At 38.5% G+C, this 23729-nt stretch overlaps 1 protein-coding gene across 1 annotated transcript in view; it reads right to left on the bottom strand.

The window, feature by feature from the left end:
* The window catches only part of LOC133616133 (transmembrane protein 178B-like), a 41269-nt gene extending 18239 nt beyond the window's left edge, over window positions 1-23030 (bottom strand). The window contains exons 1-2 of the mRNA XM_061975249.2: window positions 22411-23030; window positions 1234-1347 (exon numbers count right to left, since the gene is read on the bottom strand). Of these exons, the coding sequence (XP_061831233.1) occupies window positions 1234-1347; window positions 22411-22789 (493 nt within the window). The 5' untranslated portion in view covers window positions 22790-23030. The remainder of the gene's footprint in view (window positions 1-1233; window positions 1348-22410) is intronic.
* Window positions 23031-23729: the final 699 nt, after the last annotated feature.

Genomic DNA, 23729 nt, shown 5'->3' on the forward strand with positions numbered 1-23729 from the left:
AACATTTACATAATAAAAATCAACTACAGGCTTCCCAAATGTTGTAACAAATTAAGCATGATGAGTTGAGCATATGTCAGCATGTGGCCCTACTTTTAACTCTTTTTTTGAAACGCTTATTGCAAACGCTTACTTACAGTAAGTCATTAATTTGACTTATAAAATCATTATTTTGACTTAGTAAGTGATTATTTTGTCATTAGTTTGACTTAGTAAATTAGCAAGTCAAAATATTGACTTACTAAGTCATAATAATGACATACTTAGTATCTCAGGTAACTAGGACTGTTTTGTGTATTGTTTTTATTTTTCGGAAAAAATATCGAGATATATATAGTATATCGGCATTCAGCAAATGGAGTGGAAAACACAACCAAAAATTGTAGGCTTCCTCACGCGACGAAGCCGACCTACTTCACCGCAGTCTGTAGTCTATTTCCCCCCCCCCATGCTATGGTGGCAGCGATGAGATGGAGACGTGATGGCGACAGGCCGAGTTACGCCATTCCTTACACCCACCCACCCCCTGGAGAGACACCACCTTAACTAACAAATTGTCTGGGGGAAACATTGAAGTGGTAAAGAAAATGGATGATGAAAGCAAGAATAACGCAACCACAGTTTAAAGACAGATTTCAAGCTGCATGCTCTTTCTCATAAGTCCATCAGTCACTTTCAGTTTTAGTACCTTTTTAGAAACTGCTGGCATTCCAATACAAGAACCACATTGGTTTCAACAGACTTTACAAGTAAACTTCAAGCATATTGCCAAGAAAGACCCAACATTAGGATTCAAAGGTTTTGTCATTTGTCAAATGTTGTCAATGAAAGTCATCGATGATAAATTACTGTACATGATGGCACATGTAAAACAAGCATTAAAGAAGTATATCTTTCTTCGGTTTGTGCTCAAAGTCTAAACTATCCATCTGTTCATCCATTTCTAATACTTATCCTGTTCAGTGTCACTGGGAGCTGTTTTTCGGATAAAAGGTAGACTGAACTGTATTGGTAGCCAATCAATCACAGTATAGAGACAGACAACCATTCGCAATATCTATGAGTGTACGGTAGTAAGACAAATCAACCACTGGCCACATCATCAGCGACCAAACTACAAAACAAACTAGAATAAAACAAAATCATAAACTGTTGATGGGGAAAAAACACCTCTATGAATCAACAGACAACTCAACAACTCCATAGTACGAGAAGAAACATGTTGTTACTTACGAAGTGCATGCCACTCATCCTGTCGTATGGTCTTCGTGATGTTTACAGACAAGTTTCGTGGAAGGATGGACGAAGTGTAGTGATACTTTACTGGGGTACATCTTTGAATGATCCCTGGTGAAAGAAAGTACAAATATCCACATGAACATGGGAACATGAGTGAGTCCTGAATTCAGGAAGATAAAAAGTGCAAAAATGAAGTACAACTCTGTAGGATTGTACATTAATCTCAAGTTGGTTGAAAAGTGTTGTACTTTCTAAGGAGATAATAACTGACGCGTAAGCTTTATAGTTTGTCTTTTAGCTCCCAAAATGATTGTCAGCAGTTTTTTGAAAAAGCTAGCTCTACTGCCAGACTTTGCTTTGCTTCTTTCTGGGAGTCGTCTTAGTAATATCAACAACTTAGGTTGTCAGCTTTTTTACTTCATGCTTTTCAAGGCTGTCACTGACAATACAGAATGTGTTTGTTTTTTTAACTTCAAGTGTGTTTTTGAGCCATTACTGTAAGAGACACACCAAATTATTACACACTAAGAGCCCAAGGAATATGAACTCTTCTTTATGAACAGTAACAATACAGAGTGTCGTTTACAATAAGCAGTTTATGACTTTTTCATTTTATACCACCAATTCCATGTTTCACAATAATGTTTTGATTCCCCTACACCAGTTATATCCTTGTGATTTGCAGCTACAATCGAACGTCTTATTGGTTGGTACACTGTTGGTGTACTAACTTTGTGACTGTCAAGCCTCTCAGGTCAATTAGGATATGTCAACACTTGTGTTTGGTACTCTGGTCCAGAATCAAGATCTAAAAAAATGTTGCTTAGAGTTAATACGGCGTGGCGCAGTGGAAGAGTGGCAGTGCGCAACCCGAGGGTCCCTGGTTCAATCCCCACCTAGTACCAACCTCGTCATGTCCGTTGTGTCCTGAGCAAGACACTTCACCCTTGCTCCTGATGGCTGCTGGTTAGCGCCTTGCATGGCAGCTCCCGCCATCAGTGTGTGAATGTGTGTGTGAATGGGTAAATGTGGAAGTAGTGTCAAAGCGCTTTGAGTACCTTGAAGGTAGAAAAGCGCTATACAAGTACAACCCATGTATCATTTAATATTGGTATTTTTAGCATTTTATCAACAAATTTGCTAGTGTTGTTAATCAGATTAAATGTGTGGTATGTATAACTACATACCACAATAACTAAATAAAAGCAAAAACGACTATGGTTTCAGGGCCGTACTTAGGATTTGACAAATATCGAGGTCAAAAATTGGCTGTCCAAGAGAGGCTTTGAAAGGCTGAAAGGAAGGCTGAAATCATGGATATCCCAGCACCATATTAATAATAAAAGCTTTCATAAAGGTAGAACTATCACATGTTATATTATCCAAAATCTTTGACAATCAGCATGATTTTGTAACAGTCCATTTTTTTATTTTATGCTGAAATTTAGCGTACTAAATAGGGGTGTAACGGTACGTGTATTTGTATTGAACCGTTTCGGTACGGGGGTTTTGGTTCGGTTTGGAGGTGTACCAAACGAGGTTTTACACGGACATATTAAGTAGCGTACCGCACGTTGTGTAAACAATGCACACCGAGGCACGACACACGACATGCTAGCAGCGACCGGGCTACGACAACATGTAAAAGCCAGAGCTGGAAGACCCTCCTGCCTTGTTAAGATCTCCCGTTTGGGAACACTGGCTGTGCGATACAACAATGGAGGACGGAGGTTTGCCGACATTGTTCAGCAGCTGCTTCTGACAACACGTCAAACATGCTAACCCATTTGAAGCGTCACCACCGCATTCAAGCAGCCTCTCCTCGGCGAGTCAGGCAGGGCTAAAGCAATAACAAATGTTTTTATAGCAGCAGATTTAAGACCATATTGCATTAGAAACTAGATTTTAACCCACTTCTATGGTGGAAGAACAATGAGCTCATATATCCTCTTACTGCCAAGTTAGCCAGGCTGGGGGGAGGAAAGAAAAGTTTATCTGACGCTGAGTTGACTTGAAACTGTTTAATGTTGCACTTTTTATATGTAGAAGAAAAGTTTTGTCATTTTATTTAATCTGAGCAACAACTTGAAGCAGTTTAATGTTGATTAACGTGGACCCCGACTTAAACAAGTTGAAAAACTTATTCGGCTGTTACCATTTAGTGGTCAATTGTACGGAATATGTACTGTACTGTGCAATCTACTAATAAAAGTCTCAATCAATCAATCAAAAAAAGCACTTTCTATGTAGAAAGATTTTGTTAAGAAACCATTCTGAGCCTTATCTTATTTAGTTTTTATTTTATATATGTTGACCACATTAACCCTGGCAATGGACCCTGTGTGTATATGTATGTTAGGCCATTGTCTACAAATTTGGTAAATAAATAACCAAAAAATGTATATTTTGTTGTTTTCTTACTGTACTGAAAATGAACCGAACCGTGACCTCTAAACCGAGGTACGTACCGAACCGAAATGTCTGTGTACCGTTACACCCCTAGTACTAAACCATTTTAACAGCATTAAAAAATATTTTTCTACCACGACCGGAATTCGAACACAAGACCTTCTTCTTTGCAAAGTAAGCACTAATGACGCCCGGCATGCACCTACGGTAAGTGAGGGCAGAACATTTGTCTTCATATTCTCATCAGTGACAGTGCATGACGTGGCCAGGAATATGTTTGGGTTAAAATGTTATATGAAGCGCCTTGCTATTCATTCATTTACATTTTAATCTGCTTCTTCACGCAAAACGGGCCCACCCCCCACTGATGGTGAAGCCCTACGCAGAGCGCGTGTTCTCAATTTAGGACTGACACGACAACATTATTATACCGACAGCGTTTCACATCAACTTCATTCATGTGAAACCAACATTATTTACGTCAGCATAATTCACTGTTAATGTTATGTTGACAACACATTTTGGATCGGATAATGTTTAAAGTAAAAGTAGACTTCATTGCTTTACATTTTTGAAGTTGTAGCGGGCTCCGCATGACCAAATATTGGATATTGAGAGAGGATGATTTACCGCATGAAGTTGTGCAGTGCACATGGTTTGCTACACAAAGTAGATTTGCAGTCAGTTATATCATCTTCTTCATGACACTTAAAAAGAACATGACCTCGGTTACCTCTATGGTAGTTACGGCCGTGTATGGCTTCCATTTAAATCATGTGGGTTTTGCACGCAAAGCCTTCCCGTATCCAGACACTTACTCCCTGAGTTGGTAAAGAACAACAAAAACAACCCCAAAAAATATTGTGTTCTAATCATGGCAGACTTGGTAATAGACAACAAAGATGATTATTTTTGGACAAATGAGGATTCACAACCTTATCTTTTTTAAATAGAATGAACGAAGGATAAACTACTGCATATAGAAGCCAGCACAAAGAAGAGGGTTACGCGTTGGGGGCAGACTGGGGAGTGAGGGCGGCGTGACACGAAGCTGCAAATGTCGAATTTGGAGCCAAGCTATTTAGACATAAATGGCGTGCTTACCCCAAACAAACCACAAAAAACGTCCCCGGCCAACAGGACCAAACGCTCAACTAACTGTTCATCGAGTGAGTCACATATAAATATCGATCATGATACGCGCAGCACGTCATGTGTGTTATTACAACTACAGTACATATGCTGTCTGGCTAGCTGTGTGCAAACAAAACATGAAATGTGGGCTAATACTTTGCAGATACTTTTAATACGATTCATGTTTTTCACTCAGTACAGATTGGTGTTCTATCAAAGTGTGTTGTGCATTACAAACTCAAACGTGTTTCGTGCTGACGTAGAAGCTATCTTATCACTTTACGTAGTAAGCTTTTACGGCTAATGCCGATGTGTTACTACGCTAGAAAAAGAGTTCCTCCGTGTACAAAAACAATGTCGCCACAGCGTGGTTATTATACAGGTTACGGAATGTACATTAAGTATTGGTGACGGTTTTTGAATGCATTTTTAAAATGATTTAGAGGTAGAATTGATTGCTCCCATTAACTGCATTGCGAGCCACCTAGAACGAGACGATTTTACATGTTATAATGCAAAAAAAAAAAGCTTTGTCTTCTCATCTCTAATAATGATTGTGAACGATTGGCAAAACCCCCTAAACATAGCGTACCGTCATGGCAAAATTAAAGCCGCCACATCTTAAAACTAAGTTGTTTTTTTTTAGCTTGAAAACAAACTTAAGTAATATAATGTATTGTAGACTACAGAAGAAGTCAAAAGTCTGACGCTATTTCTAACTTTTATTGCCAATGTTATGCTAACAAACGGTCTAATTTCAACACATATTACCCCTCCATCGATTTCTGAATGATTCGTGATACTTATTTGTAACAATTCTTAATCGATAAAAAAAAATCTAAAAACTTTTTTTTTTTAATAAGGATATTTCTAATTTTTAGCTTTTTTTTAAAAATCTGTCCTGTACAGCCAGGCTAATCATATGTCTATATTTGCTGTAGAGATTTACTTTAGAAAAGAGAAGAGTTTGGATGCTTCTCTTGTTGCCTTATTTGTATTTGACTTTATTAAATGTTTAAGTAGAATTTTGTTAAACAAGACCAGTTTTCTTTTAAGTAATATAAAAAGATATCGGAGCTGTTTATGTATTTTACGGAGGAATGTAGTTAATTGTAGAATTGGCACTCAATGTTCTTAAAAAAAAGTATTGATTTTTTTTTTTTTTTTTTTGAAGACAGAGAGGTAAATTGTGGGGACAAGAGGGGGATTAGACAGAGAGACAAAAACAACAACAGCAAACACAACAACAACAACAACAACAATAGAGCAACATCAGCAAGTACGACATGTACAAATATGATGGTAAAAGTAAGAGCAAAAAAGCAGTTAGCGAAAATAAAAAATACAGAAATGACAATGAGCATTATTACACTACAAATGGAGCAATATAAATACAAATAGAAATAGCGCTATTGATAATGAACAATACCAATACTTTACCTTTATTATCAACAATACAGTTGTTCAAATGCAACACTACATATACGTAATGATAACTTGAGATACGAAAGAATGCAGAAAAATGGAGGGGGAGAAAGAGAAGCAACATACATTAACCTTGTAGATTGTTGAAGTAACAATAGGTTAAGCTTTGTCAGTGTGCCATGTGTTATACCCAGTTTACCCTAGGGCAACAACGTTAATATATGTTTGATGAAACGTGATTATGTGCATGAGTGTACGTATGCATATGTACTTGTATATGTACAGAATGTGTATATGTGTTTGTACAGTGAATGTATATGTACAGAATGTGTATATGTGTTTGTACAGTGAGTGTATATGGACAGTATGTGTATGTGTATGTTTGTATATTGAATGTGCGTGTGGATATATGAACTTTAAGTATGTAAATATGTACTGTATTTGTGTATGTATGTGGGAGCGTAGGTACCTATATATGTATGTATGTATGTATGTATGTATGTGAGCATATGTGAATTTGTATGTACAATATATTCGACTCCCAGAGTGCGTGGGAGCCAGAGCACGGCCCCAGCCCCCCGAGAGCCCAACCCACAAACAGTAGGCGTGGTGCCCAGGGAACCAGGGACCACCGCCCCCACGCAGCCAAGCCGGCCAGCGACAGGGACCCCAGAGCCCGGCCCACCGCACTGCCCACAAGGGCCAGCAGCAGGTCGCAGACAGACGCACCCGGCAGAGGACAGGGCACGAGAAAAGCAGGGGACAGCCAGACCCCAAGCCAACGAGAGACCACACTCCACACGGGCAGAAAGGCGAGACGCCCCGCCCGAGGAACCCAGAGACTCCCCACAACCGGACGGGAAGACCGCCCCCGCCCCACCGGCAACCGGACCCCCATGAGCCCACCCCCAGAGAGCGCAGAGAGGCCATCCCCCGGCCACCCCACCCAAATCGGCCGCCGCAGTACCACCCGGCACAGGGCCACGGGAACCACCCACCCCACCCGCAGGGACACCAACGATGGAGATGGAACAACCATCAACCGCCCTGCCGAGTTCCCCCCCTGAGGGAGGGGAAAAATTAAAAAATATATTAAAAAAGTATTGATTTTGAATCGACAACTGTGTTGACTCGAGAATAGATTCTGAATCGAATCGTTACCCCCAAGAATCTAATCGAATCGTGTGGTGCCCAAAGATTCACAGCCCTTGTATATATATATAGCCTATAATTTGTGCACTATTTACTAGTGATGCACCGAAAATGTGGCAGCCGAAAAATACTTTGATCACCTGAACAGCCCTGCCAAAACAGAAAGCAATACGCACGGGATTGTCTGCAGCATGTCTGCGAGGTGGACATATTTTAACATATCCAGATATACCCGCGAACAGCGATCTACAAAATGTAAATATATTAAGAGAACAGTGGTGGCTTTTTAGGAGAAAAAATTCAGTTGGAGCAGTAGAGTGAAGCAGATTAATTATATTTATAAAGCGTTCTTTTTCTCGAAAGACTCAAAGTGCTTTACATAGTGAAGCCCATTATCTAAATCTTTAAGCTTACATTTAAACCAGTGTAGGTGGCACTAAGAGCAAGTGGGTAAAGTGTCTTGCCTAAGGACACAATGGCAGTGACTAGGACGACGGAAACGAGAATCGAACCTGAAACCCTCAAGTTGCTGGCACGGCCGCTCTATTAACCGAACCACAGCGCTCTGGGTGTAATGTCATGCTCGCTGCAGCTCGCTGTTTGTCGCTGACATCCAGGGACAGAAGTAGGGTCTCTAAACATGAGGTCATTCTCTAATAACACCAAAAAAAAGATTCTACATTTTGTGCTAGTCATTTTTAATTCATGTGCAATAGGCAGCAACAATTGATATAAACGACATAATAAAAAACATGTATGTTAATACTAATTACAGAGGTGGGGGAAATAATCGATTTTTAGATGCATCGCAATTAGTACATGGACAATTATAAAATCGATTAGTAAACAACAATAATCAATAATCGATGTATTTATTGTAAATTAAGTCATGCAGACAGTTCTAAAATTTGGCTGACTGCAGCAAGCCACCTCACTGAGATATTCAACCGGCTCCTTTATTATAGGGCAATTATGTTCCAGTTTTACATACATTTCCATGAATTAAAAAAATGTGATGTGAATTTCTTATTACAAATGCACTATTTTAAAAGTTGCCAGTGATTAACGCTTATTTAGAGAAACGAAAGGAAATGTAAATCTGCAACAATATACATAAATTAAAGATGCATCAATAATACATTTTTTTTCGAATCGTAGCTCTGAATCATAATCGAAATCGAATCGTGAGGTGGCCAAAGATTCCCACCTCTAACTAATAATTGTACAGATTATTTTTAAATGTGTGTATTAGGGCTGTCAAACGACAATATTTAATCACAATTAATCGCATTGCTAATAGTTTACTCAACATTAATTGTGATTAATGTGATATATATAATTTTTCATCATTAATAAGTGTACCCTAGACAAATAATTTTCAAGTTCTAACACCATAAACGGACAATTAATTTGCTTTAAATAAATGTGTTTTAAACATTATTATTTTTTAAACAACTCAACACAAAAAGGAAAAACATGATTTAATGACAATTAAAAAAAATTGCCTACTCTGTGTTGGTCTCTTGTCAGATTTTGTATTTTGTAAAAATACATAATTTCTATTCCTGCTTTAGGAACACTTGCATTCAGAGGAGGAGCTACCATGTTTAGATAACAGTTTCACACATAAATAATACAACATATTGATTGTTATGATCATGCGTTCATTGTCAAAGATGTTTTTGTAATATCTATCCATCCAATTTCTACCGCTTGTCTGCTGGCAAATGAGGATTTGCCAGCAGACATATTTAAATAGTCTATGAGCTTCACTTTCATAGTCTAATGAAAGTGAAGCAAAAACTTTACATTGACATTACAAAGTACAGAACTAGGAACCGAGCTGATTATGATAACTATTGATAGTTAAAATGCAAAGGTAAGGTATTCTTTTTACCTGTAGCAGACATAGAGGATGATGATGTCGCTGTTATCGTCAACAAATGTTATCGCCATGTCTTCCCCCGTGTTGTTGGCTGCAGCCGAGTCGCTAAAGGTGCCAAATGCAAGAGTTGCAGCTGTACATCTAACTTGGCTGCACTCTTCAGCCATGAGAAAAATCCTGTGTTTAACCAGGTGCTTCCTCATATTGGAAGTATTCCCGGGTAAATCCAGCGAGCGCAATCTGCATTGACATCGCATTTGGAAAAGACAAGCCACATTTTAGACCGTTTTCTTTTTGGCATGGTTGGGTTTTTTTCATAAAACATTGATGGGTTGCAAGATTACCAAGAGCATATCCGCTTCGAAATCGGCTGTTTTCCTCACAAGTGCAAGCAAGTACTCACTACTCGCCAAAAAAAAAAGTACGGGATCCGGTGCCCACCCCTCGTGACAAAGCATGATCGTAATGCACAACATTTGCATTTTGTAAATGCAGTTAAACTGGATGTATAGCGTAGCACTTTTATTTTGAAGACTGAGAAAACTGATGTTTAAATTTATATGTAGGCTGCAGGGGCCCGAGAATGATCTTATTATACAGATAACCAATCCTAGGTGTAGTTCTGTTAGGTACCAATCGTAAATATGGAAACACTGGTATCTGTGCCTCTTATAGAATGTGTAGACACATTTTTTAAGAATATATACAGTATACATTTATATATGTTTTTTATTTTATTTTTATTGTTGCTTTTATTTATTTATTAAATGCATTTTACTGAATATGCACAAGCACTGTTTTTAATAGTATGTGATAATGCCTTTTATACTGTATTTTGTAGTTTGTTTGTTTTATGTACTGTATGTGATTGTATGTCTACTTGAACATTGGAGTCTGCAATGAAGCTTGATTGATTAATTGATTGTGTGATTGGTTTGAGAAAGTGTCTTGACATATTTTGGTGTCGGACCTACCGTTTGTAATAAAAGAAAAGTCTATGCTCGACCTCCTGCTCGACCGTCTTTCATTTCTGTTGAACTTTTATGTCATCTTACTTACTAAATCAGTCACAGTAACAATCTAAATTAGAGATGTCCGATAATGGCTTTTTTACCGATATCCGATATTCCGATATTGTCCAACTCTTAATTACCGATACCGATATCAACCGATACCGATATATACAGTCGTAGAATTAACACAATATTTTGCCTAATTTTGTTGTGATGCCCCGCAGGATGCATTAAACAATGTAACAAGGTTTTCCAAAATAAATCAACTCAAATTATGGAAAAAAATGCCAACATGGCACTGCCATATTTATTATTGAAGTCACAAAGTGCATTATTTTTTTTAACGTGCCTCAAAACAATAACAGTGCAATTATTTTTCATAACATGCTCACTACTGCCTAGTTTCTCTTGTTATATTCTCATTGTTGCTTTTTATTTTTATTCTTATTGTAATATTTTTCTATTCTGTTTCCATTTATAGCCCCATTATTTACTTTTTACTTTTTAAATTCGATCTCAATTCTGTACACTCCTGCTGGAATTTTAATTTTCCTGATGGAACTCTCCTGAAGGAATCAATAATGTACTATCTATCTATCTATCCAAACAGCAGCTTGGAATTTGGGACATGCTCTCCCTGAGAGAGACTATGAGGAGGTTGAGATGGGCGGGGTTGGGGTGGGTGGGGGTAGGGGGTAGCGAGGGGGTTTATATTGTATCATCCCGGAAGAGTTAGTACTGCAAGGGATTCTGGGTATTTGTTCTGTTGTGTTTATGTTGTGTTACGGTGCGGATGTTCTCCCGAAATGTGTTTGTCATTCTTGTTTGGTGTGGGTTCACAGTGTGGCGCATATTTGTAACAGTGTTAAACTTGTTTATATGGCCACCCTCAGTGTGACCTGTATGGCTGTTGACCGAGTATGCATGGCATTAATTCGTGATGAGAACAGCCAGTAGATATTATGTGACTCGGACGGCACACACGCAAAGGAAATGCCTTTAAGGTTTATTGGCACTCTGTACCTCTCCCTACGTCCGTGTACACAGCGGCGTTTAAAAACGTCATACATTTTACTTTTAGAAACCGATACCGATAATTATGAAACCGATACCGATAATTTAAGATATTACATTTTAAAGCATTTATCGGCCGATAATATCGGCTGCCCGATATTATCGTACATCCTTAATCTAAATGTTATGTTATCACTGCACCTTAACTGTAATCTGAACACGGAAGTGAAGCACCACCCACTTGAACTATGTTCGCAGCAGGCATTTGCTTCAGGGATGTCGTCTCTTCTCACAGCGAAAAAGAGTCAATTCTTGTCGGGAGAACACCTTAAAACTGATATTTCCATGAGGTAGACGACTTTCCTTTGTCCATTTCTGCTCGCTTGTGGCTTATCAATAGCAAGTGAACTGCAGCAAGTTCCCCCGCTACGGCACTCACCGGGGGTCAGAATTAGTGCTGTTATTGAGATTTATAGTTAACGCGTTATTATGGCGTTAACTTTGACAGCCCTAGTATGTACCGTATTTTTCGGACTATAAGTCGCAGTTTTTTTCATAGTTTGGCCGGGCTCCAGTGCGACTTTTATATGTTTTTTTCCTTCTTTATTATGCATTTTTGTCAGGTACGACTTATACTCCGGTGCGACTTATACTCCGAAAAATACGGTATACATTTTTTTTTAGCTTTTTTAAAGATAATCATATCATCAAAGTAAATTATACGATTACATCATGGTGACCCCCCGCCCCTACTGTCACAAGTATCTTGGCAGTCTAAGGTAAACCCTGGCTCTTCTCAACAAGCACCTGGTGCTGCTGTGTGCACCTTCCCTCATCTAAAAGTGATAAAAATAAAAACACACACACAAAGAAGTGAGAAAAGAAAGTGCATATGTAGTTCTTAACATATTTGTTTTGCTTTACTGATTTTTTTCAAATGTGTCATGACCAAATATTCAAAGTATATTGAATATTAGTATAAGTATAAGTATACTGCAAATATTCATTGCAGTCCTGTTCTGAATGCAAATAAGCATCTGTAGATAATTAGAGGTGGCAATTTGAATAATGAATATCATGATATGAACAAAAGGCCTCATCTGTGACATGCTGCATGTACTTTGAGTCAGCATGCGCTTATCCTGCTGGAATTGGGTTGGTCATTATTTTTGCTGTTGCATGTCTTTGTGACCCATTGACCTTTTTCCAACATGTTGTGTTCGTGTCAACGGACAGGTGGCAGATGTAGTGCTGTTTTTCCTTCCTGTTTACATTTTATTCCTGCTTGTGAGAAGTACAGTGAGTAAGCACATTGGCAGTTGCTGGTAGTTTTATGCAGATGTAAATATTGAGAGTAGACACTGCACATTTAAACCAAACATGGCTAACAAGCCCAAAGTAAATACAATGTTTGGGATGGGCTGCAGCACTGCTACTACACTGTATGAACTACACTATATTTTGTGAAAACACAGCTTTCTTTTTACTTTAACAACTAAAATAAAAACATGCCGGGGGGGTTTTAATACATAAGAAATAAAAATCACAGCGGCTAAGTCTCCAAAGCGTGGGATTCTTTGTTTGGGCACATGATTCCGGAAAAGGATACACAGGCAAACAAACTAGTTTGTTACATGCAATGTTTGGCCAGACAGGGAGAGAGTATGTTTGGTCGCAAGGGGTTGTATACAAAAATTATATATATAAAAATATATATATATATATATATATATATATATATATATATATATATATATATACATATATATGTATAAATATATATATATATATAGACAGGGAGAGAGTATGTTTGGTCGCAAGGGGTTGTATACAAAAATTATATATATAAAAAAAAATATATATATATATATATATATATATATATATATATATATATATATATATATATATATATATATATATATATATATATATACATATATATATATAAATATATATATATATATAGACAGGGAGAGAGTATGTTTGGTCGCAAGGGGTTGTATACAAAAATTATATATATAAAAAAAAAATATATATATATATATAAATATATATATATATATATATATATATATATATATATATATATATATATATATATACATATATATATATATATATTTATATATATATATATATATATATATATATACATATATGTATATATATATATATTTATACGTTAGGTCAGGAAAAACACAGAGGCTATTTCATCCCTACAAGCCTGCTTCGCAGGTTTCTCTGCTCGTCAGAGGATTTTATATAAAATGTATGTATTATATATGCGAAACAGGCTTGTAGGGATGAAATAGCCTCTGTGTTTTTTCCTGGCCTAACGTATATTCCGCTCTACCCTATTGAGCACTGTATAACGGACAAACCAAAGAAACCTCTAATATATATATACGTATATATATATATATATATATATATATATATATATATATATATATATATATATATATATATATATATATATAAATATATATATATATATATATATATATATATATACATAAAAAAATAAATGTATATATATATGTATATATATTAATAAATATATATACATATATATATATATATATATTTTATATATATATATATATATATATATATATACGTATATATATATTAGAGGTTTCTTTGGTTTGTCCGTTATACAGTGCTCAATAGGGTAGAGCGGAATATACGTTAGGCCAGGAAAAAACACAGAGGCTATTTCATCCCTACAAGCCTGTTTCGCATATATAATACATACATTTTATATAAAATCCTCTGACGAGCAGAGAAACCTGCGAAGCAGGCTTGTAGGGATGAAATAGCCTCTGTGTTTTTTCCTGGCCTAACGTATATTCCGCTCTACCCTATTGAGCACTGTATATATAAATATATGTATATATATATGTATATATATTAATAAATATATATACATATATATATATATATATATTTTATATATATATATATATATATATATATATATATATATATATATATATATATATATATATATATTATATCTTAGAGATGCGCGGTTTGCGGACACAACCGCGGAGTCCGCGGATTATCCGCGGGTCGGGCGGTTGAAATAAAAAAATTTTTTATTTTATCCGCGGGTCGGGCGGTTGAAATAAAAAAAAAAAAAGATTTTAAATAGATTCAGGCGGGTGGCAGTTAAACCAATTCGGAAATATATATACATAGTTAAATGTTGTTACCCACATACGAAAAACAAGCAGGCACCTGCAGCATTTGCCACAACAGAAGAAGAAAAAAAAAAGAGATGGACACTTTTACGGAGCGGAGAAGGGACGCCTCGCCGGGGTCCGGGACCGAGGCCCCTTCCCCCGAGAGGGCCCCACCGGGAGCCGTAGCTGAGGTGATCCGCGAGAAGGGCCCGACGCACGTCCAGGGTCACCACCGCGCCCACCGCACCGACACCCCGCCTCGTCCGCCTTCGCCGCGGCCGGCGTCACGCGCCGCAGGTAAGCAGCTTACCTGCCCGCCATCCCCGTGGCCGGGGGCTCGTAACAGGGGTCAGTCCGCGCGCTCCGCCCGTGCAGCTTACCTGCCCGCCACCCCCGTTGCCGGGGGCACGTAACAGGGGTCACTCCGCGCGCAGTGCGCTCACGAAAGGGGTGGGGCTCACCCTGGTGACTCGAGTGGGCCACTTTTGGTAAGCAGAACTGGCGCTGCGGGATGAACCGAACGCCGGGTTAAGGCGCCCGATGCCGACGCTCATCAGACCCCAGAAAAGGTGTTGGTTGATATAGACAGCAGGACGGTGGCCATGGAAGTCAGAACCCGCTAAGGAGTGTGTAACAACCCACCTGCCGAATCAACTAGCCCTGAAAATGGATGGCGCTGGAGCGTCGGGCCCATACCCGGCCGTCGCCGGCAGCGAGAGCCGCGAGGGCTAGGCCGCGACGAGTAGGATGGCCGCCGCGGTGCGCGCTGAAGCCTCGGGCGCGAGCCCGGGTGGAGCCGCCGCGGGTGCGAGGGACATCGCACCTCCACGCGCTTGGAGGTGCGCTCAGCGCGGCTCCCAGATGATTGCGCACTGGTGTGCGTCTGGGCCGTGACAGCGTGGCACGCGAATGTCTCTGCTGCATTGGATCAGTCTCCTTTCTTTAACAGGCAAAAGCTTTATAACCTCACTAATGCCTTGCATCGTCTATATTAGATATATAACAACGGGCGGGTGCGGGCGGGTGCGGGTTTGATTAAATGTTAGATCGGGTGGATGGCGGATGGTTGACGACTTTTGTGATGCGGTTGCGGATGAAATAATTGCCTATCCGCGCATCTCTAATATATACATATATATGTATTATTTTTTTTGCAGGTTTCTCTGCTCGTCAGAGGATTTTATATAAACTGTATATATTATATATGTGAAAAGGGCTTGTAGGGATGAAATAGCCTCTGTGTTTTTTCTTGGCCTAACGTATATTCTGCTCTACCCCGGTATTGAGCACTGTATAAGTATGCTGCCAGTAGGCTGTTTTGTTTTCAATAAAAAACTGGAAAGGAAAGAAATGTAGTTTGTCTCTTTTATCCGATTATTAATCGATTAATCGAAGTAATAATCAACAGATTAATCGATTATCAAATTAATCGTTAGTTGCAGCCCTAACATGTATATATATAAATATATATATATATATATATATACATACATATATATATATATATATATATACAGTGTTTCCCACAGGACAGGCATCTATTTGTGGTGGTGTGGTCGAGGGGCGGGGGGTGGCGGCGGCAGCAGCGATGACCAAAAAGAACGCGGAGTTGGAATATAATTACAACACATTATGTACATATTTATATACAGATTTGAACAATTAGTTATTCACTGAAATATATTTATTAATTGTGGTTCTTACAAAAAATATATCTTATAAAATATAAAAGCTAAAATGTCTCTTAAAGCTCTGCCCTTTAAATTAGTGAATACTAAATAATTTAACTTTAGCCTACTACTACAACCATATTATTTACCAGCAACATGAAGTGAAACAGAGGCAGAGGTGTCCTGCCACAGTCAGTCAACCTCCTCCTCCTCCTCCTCCTGCTGCTGAACAGGTCGCCACTGTTACATATATATATATATATATATGTATGTGTGGGGAAAAAAATCACAAGACTATTTCAGAGATGAAATAGTCTTGTGATTTTTTTCCCCACACATACATATATTGCGCTCTACTACGGTATCGAGCACTATTTTTTGGATAACCTTATTAAGACATATATATATATATATATATATATATATATATATATATATATATATATATATATATATATATATATACATATATGTGTGTGTGTATATATATATATATTTTTATTTTATTTTTTTATTTAATTTAATTTAATTTTTTATTTTTATTTTTTTTTAATTTTATATATATATATTTTTTTTTTTAGAAAACTTTATGTTATTAGTAACAACCTTTACATTTTTTCTCTTTACATTGTGCCTCATCTTAGAATTGATTTTAAAACCTTGCTGTTTGTTTTTAAAGCTTTACATGGACTGGCACCTCCGTATATCTCGGACCTCATCCAAATTTACACTCCTGCACGCACTCTGAGGTCCGAGAGCCAGCTCCAGCTTGTGGTGCCCAAGACCAGACTTAAATCCAGGGGAGACTTGGCCTTCTCTGTGGTCGGCCCTAAGCTCTGGAACACTCTGCCCCTCCATATTCGAACTGCTCCCACAGTGGAGTGTTTTAAGTCTCGTCTTAAGACCCACTTTTATTCTCTGGCTTTTAACACTAAGTGAGTTGTGTGGTCCTCTGTTGTCCTCTGTGTTTTTAAAATTTTGATTTCTATTTACTGTTTTAATTGGTTTTACCCTTTAAAATCGTTTTTAATCATATTTATTTTATATTGTTTTTTTTATATTGGTTTTATATGTATTTATTTTTTGTTTTTATTCAGTCATTGGTGGAGCTAAGGATAATATTTGAATATTGTTTTTAATATTGTTGTGCAGCACTTTGGAAACATTGTGTTGTTTAAATGTGCTATATAAATAAAGTGGATTGGATTGGATTTTGCTCCATTTTACTGGTTTAATTTGACCGGGCCAAAATATATCAAACGCAAAGAACTTACAGTCTTACAGTCGTCTCTAGTCAAATTGCGCATTGAAGTTGGCACATCACTGCATCTTAGTTGTTTTGGTTGTCAACATGTTTGGGGGTTTTAAGCAAAAATGTAGTGGAAAAGTTAGGCTCCAAGGTCAAAAATGTTAAGAACTCCTGGTCTCGAAGACTCTTGTAATGTTAAAAAATGTGGTTCACAGAAGGTCATTAAAAGTTGTTTATGCCCTAGCTCGGGGGTCAGCAACCCGCGGCTGTAGAGCCACATGCGGCTCTTTAGCGGTGCGCCGGTGGTTCCATGGAGCTTTTTCAAAAATGTATGGAAATGGAAAAAAAATGGGGTGAAAAATGTTTTTTGTTTTAATATGATTTCTTAAGGAGGACAAACACAACACAAACCTTCCTAATTGTTAGAAAGCCCACTGTTTAATATGTTTGTGCTTCACTAATGAGAGTATTTGGTGAGCACCGTTTTGTCCTACTAATTTCAACAGGCCTGAACTCACCTTTGTGTGGACTGTGACTCAGACGTTTGTTTAAATGTACAACTTTCTCCGACGCTGCCGCAGAAAAAGACGTGATTTATGCCAGTACTTATTTGTCTCATTTTGTCCACCAAACATTTTATGCTGTGTGTGAATGCACAAAGGTGAGCTTTGTTGATGTTATTGACTTGTTATGGAGTGCTAATCAGGCGTATTTGGTCACTGCATGACTGCAAGCTAATCCATGCAAACATGCAATTTAGGCTAGCTGTATTTACGTATTGCATCATTATGCCTAGTTCGTAGGTATATTTGAGTTCATTTAATTTCCTTTACTTATGTCCTTTGTGTATTTTAGTTTATTGTTGTTTCATGACACATTAACCGTATGTACCGTATTTTTCGGAGTATAAGTCGCACCGGAGTATAAGTCGCACCTGCCGAAAATGCATAATAAAGAAGGAAAAAAACATATATAAATCGCACTGGAGCCCGGCCAAACTATGAAAAAAACTGCGACTTATAGTCCGAAAAATACGGTAATATTGACTGCATTTCTGATAGTTGTTTGCGTGCCATGTTGTTCCAGACCATAGCAAACGTTACCCAGCTTGCAAAGATTGTAATAAATCCATTAGAAGAAGACAGCCTGCCGTTTCCTTTAACTTGGACACACACATCTTTACCTTTGGCCATTCTAAGACAGTCATTTTCAGGAGTTATCTCACCCTCTGAGAAGTTTTACTCATTTTTTCCAATGTTGTAAAAAAGTGTAGAATAATTGTGTGATGTAATTATGTAAAAATGTGTACAAATATTACATTTCAACATTTCTTTCAACGAATATTTGCAACACATAAAACAACATGTGCAACACATATTCACTTTAATAGTAGGCTAATATAGCTAATTAGCCACTTACATCATGTGTTGCCAACATTATAACACTTAAATAAGTACGGTATTTGATTTTCTTGCAGCTCCAGACCGATTACTTTTTTGTATTTGGACTCAGACTTAGAGTAAGACTTCTTTTTATTGTCATTCAAATAGAACTTTACAGTACAGATAAGAACAACATTTTGTTGCATTAGCTGGTTGTAGTGCAGGATAAAAGAGCCATAAGGTGCAGATATAAATAAATAGATTACTGTACAGATAAATATATTGCACTTTTGCATATGCATCCACGTTTATGGATGTATGTTCTATTGTCTTTATATTCCAGCGAGTTAATCCGTTTTTGGGGGATTATGATGCATTCAAGAGTCTTACGGCCTGAGGGAAGAAGCTGTTACAGAACCTGGAGGTTCTGCTACGGAGGCTGCGGAACCTCTTTCTAGATTTGTGGTAGATTTGTGGTCCAATATGGCTCTTTCAGCATTTTGGGTTGCCAACCCCTGCCCTAGCTATTTAAATATTCGATTCATAATAAATAATTCCTACTTCGAGAAATGAATTCACTTGAGTCAGGCACAGAACCAATTAACGGCAATAAACGAGGGTCTTAATAAACAATGTTTGTAACAAACCAAGTCCTCATATAATTGCTTTCATGTGCTGCTTGCAATATGATTATTTGCAGTCTGTGCACATTTTGAAAACAGTATTTAGACTTAGACTTAGACTTCTTTTTATTGCCATTCAAATTTGGACTTTACAGTACAGATAAGAACTAAATTTCGTTGCATTAGCTCGTTGTAGTGCAGGATAAAAGAGCAATAAGGTGCAGATATAAACAAACAGATTACTGTACAGATAAATATATTGCACTTTTGCATATGCATCCACGTTATTGGATGTATGTTATATTGTCTTTATATTCCAGCGAGTTAATCCATTTTTGGGGGATTATGATGCGTTCAAGAGATTTATGACCTGAGGGAAGAAGCTGTTACAGAACCTGGAGGTTCTGCTATGGAGGCTGCGGAACCTCTTCCTAGATTTGTGGTAGATTTGTGGTAGATTTGTGGTCCATTTTGGCTCTTTCAGCATTTTGGGTTGCCAACCCTTGCCCCAGCTATTTAAATATTCGATTTCTAATAAATAATTCCTACTTTGAGAAATGAATTCACTTGAGTCAGGCACAGAACCAATTAACAGCAATAAATGAGGGTCTTAATAAACAATGTTTGTAACAAACCAAGTCCTTATATAAATGTGTTCATAGGTGTCGATCACAATGCCAAGCACCCACGTGGGATTGATGGCAACTTTCAAACTTAAGTAATTAAAAAACATTCTTATCTTGCTGTTGTTAATTTTGTGGCCAGTTTGGTTCGTTTTACATTATAAAAAAGTCACAAATCATATAGTCTACAATTAATAAATCTTAACCAAGATTTTCATTGTAAAGCATGACTAACCGATTGTAGCTGAGATAGGCTCCAGCGCCCCCCGCCACCCCAAAGGGAATAAGCGTAGAAAATGGATGGATGGATGGATGACTAACGCAATCATCTTGACTTTGAACACACTGAACACGATCGAATGAAGGGCATAAGGGTGGCAGCATAAACAATGCCAACACTGTCATAAACATGTGCCATATAGTGATACCACACTAAACAAAAACGACATACACATTTTGGAAGAAAAGTTGCACTGTAACTGAACATAAACACTACAGAACAAATTCCCAGAATTCCCTGCAGCACCAACTCTTCCTGGACATTACAATATAAACAAACGCCATTTGTGGATCTACACCTAACATTCACTGTAATTATACCAAGTACGATAGTGTATATAGTCATTACTACTATGATTACATTGATATTTTTTAACATCACAAAATTTTCTTTCGTTTTTTTTTTTTTATCTACATTATGTTTATAAACTCAGGAAATATGTCCCTGGACACATGATGATTTTTAATATGACCAATGTATGATCCTGTCACTACTTGGTATCGGATCGATAGCCAAATTTGTGGTATCATCCAAAACTAATGTAAAGTATCAAACAACAGAAGAATAAGTGATTATTACATTTTTAACAGAAGTGTAGATAGAACATGTTGAAACAGAAAGTAAACAGATATTTACAGCAAATTAACAAGTAGATTAATAATTCATTTTCCACCACTTGTCCTTAATAATTTTGACAACATAATAGAATGATAAATGACACAATATGTTAGTCAGCAGACTAAATAGGAGTCTTTGTTTGTTTCCTAACTACTAAAAGTCAAGTTGTCTAGTACAGTGTTTTTCAACCTTTTCTGAGCAAAGGCACATTTTTTTCATTGAAAAAATCCCGAGGCACACCGCGAGCAGAAAACATACAAAAATTAAACTCAGCAGCCGATATTGACAATAGAAAGTTGTTCTCGCAAAACCATAACCAAGCATGCATCACTATAGCTCTTGTCTCAAAGTAGGTGTACTGTCACGACCTGTCACATCACGCCGTGACTTATTTTGAGTTTTTTGCTGTTTTCCTGTGTGTAGTGTTTTAGTTCTTGTCTTGCGCTCCTATTTTGGTGGCTTTTTCTCTTTTTTTGGTATTTTCCTGTGGCAGTTTCACGTCTTCCTTTGAGCGATATTTCCCGCATCAACTTTATTTTAGCAATCAAGAATATTTCAGTTATTTTTATCCTTCTTTGTGGGGACATTGTTGATTGTCATGTCATGTCTGGATGTACACTTTGGACGCCGTCAGTAAGTCTTTGCTGTCGTCCAGCATTCTGTTTTTGTTTACTTTGTAGCCAGTTCAGTTTCATTCTGCATAGCCTTCCCTAAGTTTCACTGCCTTTTCTTAGGGGCACTCACCTTTTGTTTACTTTTGGTTTAAGCATTAAACACCTTTTTACCTGCACACTGCCTCCCGCTATTTCTGACATCTACAAGGCAATTATATACCGGCTGCCACCTACTGATATGGAAGAGTATTACACAGTTACTCTGCCAAGCTCTAGACGGCACCGACCACTCAACAACAACACATCATTTGCAGACTATAATTACTGGTTTGCAAAAAATCTTTTTAACCCAAATAGGTGAAATTAGATAATCTCCCACGGCACACCAGACTGTATCTCACGGCACACTAGTGTGCCGCGGCACAGTGGTTGAAAAACACTGGTCTAGTATGTTCACTTTTTTATTTAAGGACAAAATTGCAATAGGAAACATATGTTTAAAGTACCGTAAGATGTTTTTTGTTAAAATAAAGCCAATAATGACATTTTTTGTGGTCCCCTTTGTTTAGAAAAGTACCGAAATACTTTTGGTACCCGTACCAAAATATTGGTATCGGGACAACACTAATACACACCCACTGGCAGAATGGTAGATCGGTGCCTATGATTGCTTTCATGTGCTGTTTGCAATATGATTATTTGCAGTCTGTGCACATTTAAAAAAATATTATTTGAACAAAAGATAATCACTAGCCTTAAAGACTAATACACAAATGATGGTCTGGAGGTGACATGAAGAGCAGGCCTGACCATGCTTTTGTGTTGTTGTCAGGCTAGAAGGTGTGAGCTTCAGGGCCTGTCGGACAACACAAGCTCGGCTCACCTTTACCTTTATAAATAAGGTCCTCAGTCTCCAGGTCGAATCCCTCCCGGTGACACTTCCTCCAAAGGCCGGACACGGTGGAGTTAAACTGACGACTGCAGTGGGACTCCATCGCGGAGGCTGCCGCCACGAAGTGCCGCTTCCCCCTGAGGAGAGGCCGGGCCTCCGCGGTCTTCCTCGGAGGCATCTGGAGAGGGAGGTTGTGGTTGGAGATGTAGATGTAGCCCGGGTCGTTGCGTTTGTTGGCGTAGTTTTTACACCTCTCCCGGTGTCTCCTCGCGTCCGTCTCGTACCAATAGTCGGTACAAATAGCCATGGCGAGCAGCCCCAGCGCACAGAACGCCAGGAAGAGCCCGCCGCTGGTTAACATTTTCATAGCGGCCATCTTCCCCGCTCGACGGAGGCAGGCGAGAAGCTTCTTCCCGGTGGTCGTGTGGGGGGGCTGCTGTGCGGCGAGTCACAGGCTCACGCCGTGCTGCCCCTGGAGCATTGCGGTCGAAAGGCCCGGCCTTGTACGGACAGGATGTCGCGGCGTGTTGCTGTGCGTCCGCGCCGAATGCAATGTTGTTGTTGTCACCATCTGTTGTGGTCCAGGAGGAGGAGGAGGAGGTGGAGGAGGAGGAGGATGGATGGCGACCAGCGCTGTGAGGAGGCTGAGCCAAGGAGGTGCAGTACCGCTTCTCTCCTGCAGGGCGCTGTGAGGAGATGGAGAGGAAACAGGAGAGGTATTTGTTTTGTCTTGTTTTGCATGTTTGCAAGTTTGCATGTTCTCCCCGTGACTGCGTGGGTTCCCTCCGGGTACTCCGGCTTCCTCCCACCTCCAAAGACATGCACCTGGGGATAGGTTGATTGGCAACACTAAATTGGCCCTAGTGTGTGAATGTGAGTTATCACCAGGAAAGATGAGGTCACCTACCTAGGTTCCATTCTAGAGGCTAATCTTTCCTGTGATAAAATGGTAACCAAGGTAATCAAAAAGGCATACTTGCCAACCTTGAGACCTCCGATTTCGGGAGGTGGGGGGGGGGGGGGGGGCGTGGTCGGGGGCGTGGTTAAGAGGGGAGGAGTATAGTTACAGCTAGAATTCACCAAGTCAAGTATTTCATATATATATATATATATAAGAAATACTTGACTTTCAGTGAATTCTAGATATATATATATATATATATATATATAAGAGAAATACTTGAATTTCAGTGTTCATTTATTTACACATATACACACACATAACACGCATCTACTCATTGTTGAGTGAAGGGTTGAATTGTCCATCCTTGTTCTATTCTCTGTCACTATTTTTCTAACCATGCTGAACACCCTCT

This window comes from Nerophis lumbriciformis, linkage group LG15 (genome assembly GCF_033978685.3).
Source record: "Nerophis lumbriciformis linkage group LG15, RoL_Nlum_v2.1, whole genome shotgun sequence".
Classification (NCBI taxonomy): Eukaryota; Metazoa; Chordata; class Actinopteri; order Syngnathiformes; family Syngnathidae; genus Nerophis; species Nerophis lumbriciformis.